This window comes from Petaurus breviceps, unplaced genomic scaffold, assembly GCF_028583685.1.
Source record: "Petaurus breviceps papuanus isolate PSGF00001 unplaced genomic scaffold, PetGlider_PUasm1.0 90845, whole genome shotgun sequence".
Classification (NCBI taxonomy): Eukaryota; Metazoa; Chordata; class Mammalia; order Diprotodontia; family Petauridae; genus Petaurus; species Petaurus breviceps.
In genome coordinates, this window is record NW_027187359.1 from 7,549,068 (window position 1) to 7,561,530 (window position 12,463).

The 12,463-nt window shown below is 39.6% G+C and overlaps 2 protein-coding genes across 3 annotated transcripts in view; both read left to right on the forward strand.

Moving 5' to 3' along the window:
• Positions 1 to 12,463, forward strand: part of DPYSL5 (dihydropyrimidinase like 5) — a 133,485-nt gene that overhangs the window by 115,265 nt on the left and 5,757 nt on the right. The window contains exons 10-12 of one of the 2 annotated variants that reach the window (XM_069072031.1): positions 944 to 1,086; positions 2,002 to 2,209; positions 11,913 to 12,081. In XM_069072031.1, the coding sequence (XP_068928132.1) occupies positions 944 to 1,086; positions 2,002 to 2,209; positions 11,913 to 12,081 (520 nt within the window). The remainder of the gene's footprint in view (positions 1 to 943; positions 1,087 to 2,001; positions 2,210 to 11,912; positions 12,082 to 12,463) is intronic. The other variant, XM_069072032.1, reaches the window with a different exon arrangement.
• TMEM214 (transmembrane protein 214) overlaps positions 9,803 to 12,463 on the forward strand; it is a 131,929-nt gene continuing 129,268 nt past the window's right edge. The window contains exon 1 of the mRNA XM_069072029.1: positions 9,803 to 9,807. The gene's annotated coding sequence lies outside the window, so the exon portion shown is untranslated. The remainder of the gene's footprint in view (positions 9,808 to 12,463) is intronic.

Consider the following 12,463-nt stretch of genomic DNA (forward strand, 5'->3'; position numbering starts at 1 on the left):
GCTCCTCCCACTCAATCTGGCATTCTTTCCTACCATTTTGCTCTGCTTCCCATAAGGTTTAAGTCACCTTTGCCCCACAGCAGCAATCTGGATCATGATGTCAGGGAAGGAAGTATTGATTATGTATCTTTCTCCATGCTTCAGTCATTAAGAATCTGGTGGGAGGGGGCCAGTTAAAGAACAAAGGAATGCTCAAGAATTCTTCTCCACTGAAAGAGGTTTCATTGATGAGACTGAGACCTAATTCAAAGGTCTCATCACCTGTCTATCTAGGTGAATATTTTTGTTTCTGATATGCCAGAACCTATTATATTAGGCCCATAATTCAGTGCTATATTATTTAGACTATAAGCTGCCCAAAGAGAGTATAGTATAAGTTAACAAAGGCATCTGCCAAGGGAAAAAATGGAAATCTGTAATGTAAAAATCAAAAACCTTTCTCATTTCTCAGAGGGCATATATATATATATATATATATATAGAGAGAGAGAGAGAGAGAGAGAGAGAGAGAGAGAGACAGAGAGAGAGAGAGAGAGACAGAGAGAGAGAGACAGAGAGAGAGAGACAGAGAGAGAGACAGAGAGAGAGAAACAGAGAGAGAGAGAGAGAGAGACAGAGAGAGAGAGACAGAGAGAGACAGAGACAGACACAGAGAGAGATATTACAGTGCTTTTCTATTCATTACAATGGATTTATACCTCACAGCCCTTTGGAGCACTGGTAGGCAATTTTTAAAAATGGTTGGATGGGGTTAGGGTATACTCAATGCTTATAAAATAAAGCAAAGAAACTAAATACAGCCTAGGTCTCATAAAGACCATGCTCTCTCCAGCCAAGTTAATAGGCCTCTGGAAGGAATAAAGAGAAACGATGGAGATTGCATGGTTTTATACAGGCATCTCATGACACTCTTATTTTATTTCTTCTGTCATTTTTTTTCCAGGTGGGAGGAAAGATGGATGAAAACCGTTTCGTGGCTGTTACTAGTTCAAATGCAGCCAAGATTCACAACCTATATCCCCGAAAGGGCCGCATCATCCCTGGAGCTGACGCTGATGTAGTTGTGTGGGACCCAGAGGCTACAAAGTAAAACCAGATCCCAGGATTTAAGGGACTTGGGATTTTTAAGAGAGCTGGCATTCTAGAATAAGGGCCAGCAAAATGAACCTTCACCCATTTTTGTATAACTGGAGCCAAAAAATGTTTTTTACATTTTTTTTAGAAATCTTGTATTTTAAAATGTAAGCCTTGATTTGGCCTTCTGGCCAAGTTTGCTGACCTCTTTCTAGACTCTGGGGTTAGAAGGATGGAGGGGTTTGAAGCACTGAGTTCATTCAATTCCATAAAAAAGTTTTAAGAACCCACCATGTTCAAGGCACTGTTCTAGGTCCTGGGGATACAAAGGTAGATATGAAACAGTTCCTGCTTTCCAGGAGCTCACCAACTAAAGACATGCACATGAATACCTATGAAACAAGAAGAGAATAAGATCAGTGTTAAAAAAAAAAATCCAGGGAAATTATTTTAAACCTCTTCTTAAGCTAAATAAGAGTGTTCAGTTTTATCCAGGTGGATTATTTGGGGGGGTGGGGAGGGGTGGAGGGCAGGGTTGAATTGGACCTCAGATTTCATTTAGTGTATAGGGAGCTTTCTCTATAGCGGTAGACTGATATCTGAAACAAATTTTAGTCTTGGAGAGTTGCCTAGAGCACTATAAAGGTAAGTGACTTGGCCAGAGTCACAAAGCCTAGATGTATCATAGGTGAGACTTGAATCCAAATCTTCCCTGTCTCTGAGGTAGGCTTTCTACTATTCCCTGCTGCTTTCTGAGTGGCTGATTCGCTAAAATTTATCACTTGTTAGTGGTTCTTTTACTGTATTCTTAGATTAGTGTGGTAATCCATACTAACTTATCTAGTATTTAACAGTTCCCCTAAGTACTATCTGTAAAGCATCTTGCATTTTACCTGTGACATCAGCATCTCCCTCCTCCTCACCCAGGACCATTTCAGCTAGCACTCAAGTGCAAGGAGGAGACATAAATTTATATGAAAACATGCGCTGCCACGGGGTACCTTTGGTCACTATCAGCCGAGGACGAGTCGTGTATGAGAATGGAGTCTTCATGTGTGCCGAGGGCACAGGCAAGTTCTGCCTGCTTCGATCCTTCCCAGATACTGTGTACAAGAAGCTGGTCCAGAGAGAAAAGGTAAGAGTTGGAGAGGAGAGTAGGACTATGTCCTTGGGCTGCTTACAGATATGTCATAGACAAGTTCTTTGTTCCTCATAAATGCTGGTACCCTTAACTTCCTACCAAATCCTTGCAGAGCCTGCCTGAGGCCTCGACTAGCTTAAAGTCTTTTCTGTTTCATTCTTCAACCCTATCTCACTTTGGCAAAAAAAAAAAAAAACCAGAAAGAATAGAAAATGTCAGTGGGGCAAAAGGGAATTCAGGAGAAAGCATTTCCCTGATTTCTCTAACAGGAAAGAAAATAGGAGCATTCTCAGCACCCATTCTCAGATACCAGGATGGTAGGAAATTACTGGTCCAGCCTCCAAGTAGGATTCAATTGATGTAGGTAAATTTTTCCTGTAGCCTGGTGATTGCCCAGGAGTTACTTTATTCCCTGAAACTCTATTATGGATATACTTAATGGATCATGGATATATAAGCATTAGATAGGGCTCTACTAAAAACCTATGCTTCCACAGCTTTCAAAGTTATCAAAGGAAATCTGAGTCATGGATAGATCAGTCCTGCATATTCATCATGACCTTGACACCCAGGCTTTTTCCTTAGGGCTCCTGGCAGGCAATGGGATGGGCAGTGGAACAGAGAAGACTGCACACTTCTGTATTGCTTAGGAATATAGAAGTAACTAAGTGGTGCAGTAGACAGAGTACCAGATCTGGAGTCAGGAAGACTTGAGTTCAAATCCAGCCTCAGACACTTAGTAATTACATGATTCTGGGCAAATCATTTAGTATCCATCTGCTTCAGTTCTTCATCTGTCAAATGTAGATAATAAAAATAATAATACTCAGGGTCGTTAGGAGGATGCAATGAGAAAATATTTGTAAAGCATTTTTCAAGCCTTAAAGAGCTATGTAAATGCTAGCTCTTATTAGGAAGAGGCTTAACATCATTTTGAGTCGAGCCCTGGGTGTCCTGATATTAATACAAATGGACACCTCTGGGCCCTGGGTACTTTGTATGTGTCGCCCATTTCAGACTTGTCACATAGGTGAGGTTCAAGGGATTGGTAGAAATTCAGTGAAAGAAATACATTCCTGAAGGCACTTTGCTGTTTCCCTCACTGTTCTTATCATGGCTTCCCTAAGTAATTGTAGTAAAGTGTGAATTCTATAGTTCAACCTAATGTTACTTTAAAATGCTGCTAGCCTGACCTATTTCTGGTCCTTCTTTGCATTTCCTGCTGGGTGTCCCTGTCAGGCATTTAGGTCCCCTTACTTCTGTCTCTAACTTCTGTCCCAAATGCTCAAGCCCCAATCCCCAGAATTCTCATCCATCAAAAAGTATGAGGTCTCTCCCCACCCAAATATTGAGAAGTCCCTTGTTTCAGGAACATGAAATCCTTAAAAACAATTCATCCTCCCTTCTTACCACCAACTTCTCCATCTGCTTCTAGATTATACTCAGAATCACAGAATTTGAGAGTTGGAAGGGACTTCAGTGGTCATCTAGTCCAACCCAGGACTAAAAGATATCCCACCTATAAGTGGGATAAGTAGTCCCCTAGTCTATGCTTGAACTTTTGATCAGGGCTCATGTCTTAGTTATTGCTTTTCCCCCTGATATTCTCCCACTAGGACAGTGCTCTGAGCATAGCAGGTACTCAGGGTTTGGGGGCTTTTTTGGACCACTGGCTTCCTGGGGGTATATGATGCCAGAGAAAATTTCCTGGTGAGAAGAAAATTTTATACAGCTCAAGGATCTGATACTGGCCTCAAGCCTGTAGTTCTTAAGTACAGGTACCCATTTAAATGGGAATACCCAGGAAGAGGTTATTTTCTAGGTTTTTATTCAAGACAGACTCAGAGAAGATGTTTTCTTGGGGACTCCTTCTGAGCATCTACACCATCATAACTCCTAGTTGCCCCAGAACAAAATGATTCCTCTATCCCCAGCCCTAGAGTCAGCTCTGGATTGCAGATTCTATCCAAGGGCTTGAGTTGAGAGGCAGATTCTCACCCCCAACCCTCCTAGGCATGTCGTATTAACCCCTACTTCTATTCCCTCCAATGGTCATAAGAACCTCTCCACCAGGAAGCAAAAGGTTGAAAGTTTGTTTATAAAAGTTATCATCATCACCACTTGGATGTTCAGATTGTGATTTGTTCTCATTTCAAGGGATGAGACATTTTCAGATGGCCTTTTGTTAGAGAAGAGATGTAGTTAACTGATCATATTCTGTCGGACATTTACCCTAAATTTTCTTTTCTAGTCTTTTCAAACTTTTAATAACTAGTTACACTGTTTGTAGTCAAGCCAATAGCAGTACTTGTTTACTGACTGTTTAAGGCAATCATTAGAGTTTGACCATCCTTAATTCTACTCCAAAGATTTCCCAAATGGCTGCTTGAATCTGCCTCAAAGTTGGCCATCTTTTCCCCTTCTTACTCATGTAGTTTTTCCATTGAAGCCCCTGTTTTCACAGAATTGCAAAATTTCAGACTTGGACAAGACCTCACTGGCTATAGTAGCCAATTCAAACCCAAAAGAAATTCCCACTGTAAAACACTCTAGTCATCCAGTTTCTGCTTGAAGACTTGCAAGAAGGAGGAATGCATTACATCCCAAGGAAACCTACTCTACTTTTGGATAATTTTAATTGTTGGGAAGTTTCTCCTGACATAAGGCCTAAATCTGCCTCCTTTGCAGCTTACCCCAGTGCTTCTGGTTCTAGTCTCTAGGGCAAAACCTTTTTTACCTTGGGCAAGGATATAGGATCTGATTTGATCCATAGAACAAGGTGAGGTGGGAAGATTTTCTGTGCCCCCTTTGATTGGGATGAGATGGATGGCCTATCTGCAGTCTCAAGGCCCCTCTGACCGTATATCTATGAGGACCTTTATTTTTGCCCATGTCCAGTCTTCTAGTTCTCTTCCGCAAAAATTTTTTCATAAAAATTTTAAAAAAAATTTTTCATAAAAATTTATTTATTAACCTATGGCTAGCATTGTTATGCTGAGGGGTTAGTATGTTAGTGACAATAGTACACTGGATTGTTAATACCTAGAGAACAGTTTCCTTTTATTCAGCAAGCATCTATACAGTGCCTACTAGGAATCAAGCATTCTACTAGGCATTGGAGATACAAAACAAAACAGAAATAAAACATTACTAGCTCTGAAGTTTATACTATTTACTATTCTTTGATCACCAACTGGATTTCAAAAATCACCAGACAGACTTGAGCTCCTAGGAGAGCATGAAGGGGAATTTAGGATTGTCTATTATCTAGCAGAATCCCATTTTCTATTACCAGAAAACTTCCTTGATCTACAAATTTATTGTACTCTCTTTGGGTTTCCTCCATTGCATAGATCCCTCATGCTATTAATGAAGTGAGGAACAATACTTAATCTCAGAGGATGAATTTCCTACCTCATTTATACAGATCTTCAAAAAGGCAAAAGAGAAAAGTGAAACTAATTCTTTGTACCAAAATATCAAAGCTCTCTATAATCCTGTACGCTGAAGGTTCAGAATGTTCCCAAACACTCTTTTAGGAGCCAACAGAATTAAGAGAAGAAATCCAATAACACATCATCCATACAAAAGAAGATTTTGGTTTTTAGGGAATGCATATGTTTGAAAAGTTGAAGATATTAAATCCAAAAGCAAATCGGGTAGTCATAGTCCTCACCTATGATGCTATACTGAGATAAGGACCAAATACAAGAGGCATAAACACAACCTCTAAAAAATATTTCACATTGAGCCAGAAGAGTAATACAAGATTTTAACATTTATGATAAGATAATCTCATCAACATTTGACAACAATTCTGTGAATTCCTATAGTAGGTCTTTCCTTCCCTCTATATTAGCTAGGTAGTACGAGGAAAAAAAAGTAGAAAAAATATTTCCAAAGTTCACATCTAAGGATGCTGTATAGGATTTTTAGTTAATGAAAGCTCAGTTCCCAATATTACTTCAATAGTTGATGATTCTGTGGATAGAAACTCAATATAAAGGAACCTCTTGCAAAAACAAAACTCATGGTCAAAAGACTATGAAGGCCATAGTAGACATTATATATCATACATATATATAGGATATAATATATATACATGCATGTAGTATGTATGTGTGTGTGTATATATCTTGGATAGACACTGAGACTGGACAATGGATTGAGCCAAGAATTATACTGCTTTTGGGAAATTGTATGGTACTTTTCATCCCTCCAAGCTTCTCCTTTTTAACATCAATATTCTTGTCATGATTTGGTATATCTCAATATATCACAGTCTCCAGAAAATTAAAGTCAGAAGTAACCCAAAGAGCAATGGAGAGGTACATGGGGAATGTGACTAGGCTGCAACATATTACCAATGAAGACCTGCATAGGAAAACAGCATACAGAAAGTTAGCAGAGAGATGAGTATCTTAAAAGAGAGAGCTGGTCATATAATAATCATAATGGAAGACAGCCAGTGAATAGCCAACATGCTCCATTCTTATCCATATGTCATCATGCCTAGAGGAAGGCTACCAGAATGCTGAGTGGACACCTCTGCAGCATCTTAGGGAAGGACACAGACAAGAATCAAACAAGATGAAAAGATAGTTGTTGCAATCAGTACTGTTGGAAAGACAACCCACATCACTGAGATCAAAAATCCCTCAAAGTGTTTGTCCCTTATCAAATTTTTTCCTTCACAAAAGCCTTTGAAATGGTAAATAATTAGTGGAAGAAATTTTCTCAAGAGATACCAGCCTTGCATAAAACTAGATTTGCCTCCATACCTTAGCATCAACAAAAATGAATAAATTAAAATTTAAACTAAATTTGCATTTATAAAAAGTAACATTACAAGTACTCCTCATTTAACCTACATGAGGTGTTCTATATGACTGCTGACCTTGTTTATCACTAGTCCTGTGCTCCCCCAAACTCTGGGGTCTTCAGGTATCTGGAATGAAGAAACCTTGAAGAGCTAACACCATTAAGAAAAACCACAAAATCCCATTGTACCTATAGGTTAAACAAACACACCCTGACCTTAATGGTCTTCAGAAGCAATCTTCAATGCAAGTCAGCAAACATCTATTAAATAACTACTATGTGTGAAGCACCATGCTAGGGACTAGGGCTACAAAGATGAAAAACATCCCAGTCTCTAACTTTAAGGAATAATTCATTCATTGATTAAATGATACATTCAGTGCTTTCTTGAACAGAGTTCTGTGCTAGGTGATAGATATAAGATTTAGACAAGACAGGGGTGTGCTTTGTAAATGTTTAAAAACTGGCTTGCAAAAAAAAAAGTATGGATGATACACTTTTAAATTTTATCTTCATTATTAACATTTTCTACTCTACTTCCTTAAGACTAGACAATCAACGACACAATAAATCAAGCCCTGATTTGTCAATTTTCAATTTCTGAGATGTAAGTGCTCTCTCTGGAAATTTAAAAATTGACTCTCATGAGCTGGTATAAGCTGATTCCAGCACACCTATGGCACACTTCCTGCCCTCATGAAGTATATAGTCTAATAATGGGGATAAGGCGCTTATAAAATAAATATGTTATAAGGGAGAAGGTGGTAAGGCCAAAGGAGAAGTTAAGGCAAAACACTACAAGAAATTTGGAGAATCATTTTTAGCTGAGGATGCTTTAGTGAAGTCATGGCACCTGAGCAGGCCGTGAAGGAAAAACAGTGCTTGGAAGATGTGAAGTGAATGTATTTTAGGCATAGATCACTGCGAATGTGAGAGCTTGAAGGCAGAAGAGGATAGAATGAGAATGTGTAATAGCTGGTAATCCAGCTCGTTTGGAACATGGAATATGTATAGGGCAGAAGGATGAAATAAGGTGGGGAGAAAGTCCACAAGATGTGGCAGTATTGCTGGAAATGAAGACAATGTGGCAATCAACATGAGATGTAACCCTTCCCACCTCCTGAAGCAAGAAGAAATGGAGAAAAATGATAAACTCATGAATGTTTTATCCTTGTTTGTAAATGCTGGAGAGGAGTGAGGTAGTGAGTTGAAGTCGATGAGTTCGAGGTGGCTACTGATGCTGAAACAATGGAGAGCCATTTTGAATGCTGCTAAAAAGTCAAAGACCACACTAATACTTCAAGGTTCTGTGTTTCATCAGTTAGGGTATGCATTTTGCTCGCTTACATAGCACGTCCTCTCTGTGTCTAAGTATGCAGTTCCACAAGTTTCTGTGACCGAAAGTATTAGTACTAGGTGGGCAATATCCAGCCATGAGTTTCTCTGATCTGAGCAAGATTGGTCCTCAGATGCTAAACATAGTGCCCATTGCCTTGAAATTTTCCCAGCTTGGTAGAGCTAGCCACAGTGGTGTTCCATTAGTGTCACCTTCCAGAGCCCAGATCACCTCCAAACCATGATCACGCATCAGAGACTTTAGTGAAGAAAAGATACTGATAAAAACCGAACATTTTTTTTAATTGAAATCAAGAAACAATTTGGGCAAAGTGTGAATACTGCTATGAACAAATTTTGTTTTAAAAAAAAAAAAAGCTACCCAGAAGAATCATTAACTTTACATACTACACCCCACTTCTCTGAGAACAAGGCAAATGACAAGAAAGCAAGCTGATAGGTGGAGTTGCTTCAAGAAAATAAGGTGAATTTACATAAGTATGGAATTAGCTAAATACTCCATTACCTCTGCATGACTGAACAATACAGTAATGATAATGATAACTTTGAGAACTTAAAGGTTAAATTATATATTCAATATACTCTTGTTTACTGGAGCTAGAAAAATTTAAATATGTTTTAGAAAAATTCTTGTTAAAAAAATTGATGTGAAGTTTTCTACCTAAAGGGTTAACCAATTATCCCCCCCAAAAGCAACCTAATATCATAACTGATCTATATCACTGAGAGACTCTTAAAAGGATTTAATACTCATCATGTGAGTCATTATAGAGAGGCACAGAGAGGAGGAGAGAGACGGGTCACTTCCTAATGTGTATACACACATAAGACTGTTAAATTATAGGCTTTTTCTTACTGGAATCAAAGTAACATAGGAAGCCATTGTCTCAGCTTTCTGTTGGCTGAATGCCAGTTTTAGAAATCACAGCTAGCCAAATGTTCCAAGGAATCTTTGGGCAGACATATACTATGCTAGATTATTCTTTGAAAGTGTTTGTAGTAATGGAAGCTTGCGGGTTTTTTTATTATTATTACAAAGAGCCTTCACATACATTAAGGAAGATTTCAGGGGGGCAGAAAGTTCTACTTTCTTCCAAAGGAAACTTGCTTTTTCTTCTCTTCCTCTCCTCTGACATCCCTAATGTCAAGGTTTGGCTTTGGAGTCAGCATTCTAGAAGTCAGTGGAGGTCTACATAAGAGGGTGTGATAGCTTGTCATATTCTGTATCTGCTTCCAGCATCTTCCAAAGCTTTGTTCCTATGTAATACTATTGAAGGAGACAAGTTAATTTATTACTGATATTTATAGCTACATTGGGTCTCATCCCAGCATCAGTATCTAGTATGGTGCTATGGAAAAGTCCTAGATTCAGAGCCAGAAGCCCCCGAGTACAAATCTCAGCTTAGTACATGGGGACTTTTCACCCTGAAACATCCTTCTTTCCCTCTAGCCCCCTTTCTCCTATTTGTGATTTCCTCCTTTAGTCTACATTTAAGGAAGGGGCCTGGGCCAACCACACTTTATTCCTCTGCTTCTGGCTTTGCAGATTTTGTCAGTATGTTTCCCCTGCTCCTCACAACAGATACTTTCCCCATGTCCCTACCCCTAGCTTTCTAACACCCTTTTTTGTGTTTTCTTCCCTCATTAGGATGTAAGCCTCATGAGGGCAAGAACTGTCTTCCTTTTTGCTTGTGATTGTATCCTTAGGGCTTAGCAAAGTGCCTGGCACATAGTAAGCCCTAAATAAATGCTTGTTGCCTGCCTCCCTCAATGACTCTGTGTTGACCTACTTGTTCGACCTTAGACATCCCTTTTCTGGACCTCAGTTTCCTCATCTGTAAAATGAGTAGGTTGGACTAGGTGACCTCTAATGTCCATTCCAGTTATAAATATGCATGTGTTTGTGTGTATGTGAGAGGGAGAGAGAGGATTAAAATAATCATACATGTGACCTAATCTCAGTGTTTAGGGACAAAAAGACCATAACCCAAAATAGAGGTCAAGGCAAGAAAGAAAAAGAACCTTTCTCTATATCACTAAATTATGTAGAACATGAATACAGCACCTCCCCTGCCTTATCCTTAGCATGCAGAGTAGCGTGGACTTGTACAGGACATATGCCTAATTTCACCCCCACACTGGGAAACCTGTTTCACTGAGAGCACAGGAAAGGATGATAGACTTTGGGCTGCTATAGAATTGGAGACGGTCAGCCTTGTTTGTGTATGATATTGGATACTTCCAACACTTACGGGGAAATTTGATACATCAATATTTTTAGGAACTAAAGCTTATAACATCATATTTCTTTAATGAGCCCATTCATTTTTCTCTTCTCTACTTGTTAACAATTTTGTAAGTATGGTCTTCTCTGAGATCTCTTACATAATGCTTCTCCTTGTTTCCCTGGTTAAGATGGTCATCACCTTAAGAGTGGTTTTACAATTTTTGAAGAAGAGAGCCAACCAAATCATGCTAACCAGTTAGTTAATAAGATACAACCCTGGCTTATTGTTTCCACAATCTAAATTTTAAATTCTGAATGAATAATTAATTTCCTCTTACCATTTGTGCTCTGTAGTGGGAATAGGTACCCATCCATAAGTTGTATCTCTCTACCTGCATCATGGCAAATTTTCTGAAAGAATTATCTCTTTGGAGGCAATCCTCAAAATCAGTGTTGTTCTAACTCAATTCAATTCATTAAGCACTTATAAAGTGCCTTCTGTGTTTGAGGTCTTGTGTCAGGTGCCAGAAACAAACCAGCCTCTACCCTGGAGGAGCCTACATTCTACCAGGGCAAGCTGGTGGGTTATGATGGGGAGGGGAAGAAAGTTTGAAGAAATACAATATGTAGACAGATAAGTAAATACAAAGTAATGGGGAGGGGGTCACTAAGGACTAATGGATACCAGATCAGAAAAGGCCTCTTGTAAGGGACAGTTCCTGTGCTAAGCCTTGAAGGAAGCAAGAGATTTCAAGAGGAGAAAGCCAGAAGGGAGAGTGGTCCAGACATGAACGATGCCTCACTTGTCAAAGGGACAGTGCTGAGAGATGAAATATTTATATAAGAGCTATTTCCATAATGAAATTACAGTGACAATAAGTGGCATTGCTTTTTAGATGTTAGACAATAGGAATGTGTATGAACTACCATCCGTTTTATTTGGTTTTAATTCTATATTAGCAGTAGTTATTAATTTCTAATATATCCAAAAGCTATATACTCCAATGTCAGGTGAGCCCCCTGCTCTACCCTTAGGGCTCCCTAATGTTGGAGATGAGCCTGGGACTTTCTCTATGCACTCATACACAATTCAAGGACACAAAAAAAGAATTCTTCTTAGAAATCAAAATGTATAAATCCTTTGCTACATAGAGTTATAATAAAAATGAAGTGAGTGGCTATATACAGTATTCTGTCGGCCACCAAGAGTATCCCTGGAAGAAGCCCCTAGTCAAACCACTTGGCTCTGATGGTGTTGTCTTTTTTTTTTCTCCCTCCCTCCCCCTTTATTAGAGCTTAAAGGTTAAGGGAGTGGATCGCACTCCCTATCTGGGGGATGTAGCTGTGGTTGTGCATGCTGGGAAAAAAGAGATGGGAACTCCACTTGCAGACACTCCCACCCGGCCAGTCACTCGACATGGGGGCATGAGGGACCTTCACGAGTCCAGCTTCAGCCTATCTGGTAAGAGCAGGGGCAGCACAGTGTGGGCATCAGCACTTGGGTCCCGGGGAGGGCCACGGTGGGAGGGAGGGCAGAGGGAAGAGAAGAAATTGATGCAGCTACATCAGGTAGTAGGAAACTTTGCCTGAGGTACCTGTTCATCCCTTCCCCCACACTCTAGTAGCAAGTGCTAGAATAGTATAGCTTAGTGGTTTTTGGAACAGGCAAGGACATGATCTGATTTGTGACTAGAGAACTCCCTGGGAGCTGATTCCCTTTGTCAGTGTAAATCACCACCTTCTCTACAACTTAGAGTCATAGAATTGCTTAGGGAGCTAAGAGATCACATGCCTTGCCTAGCATCATATAGACAATGTGAATCCAAAACAGTACCTGAACCCAG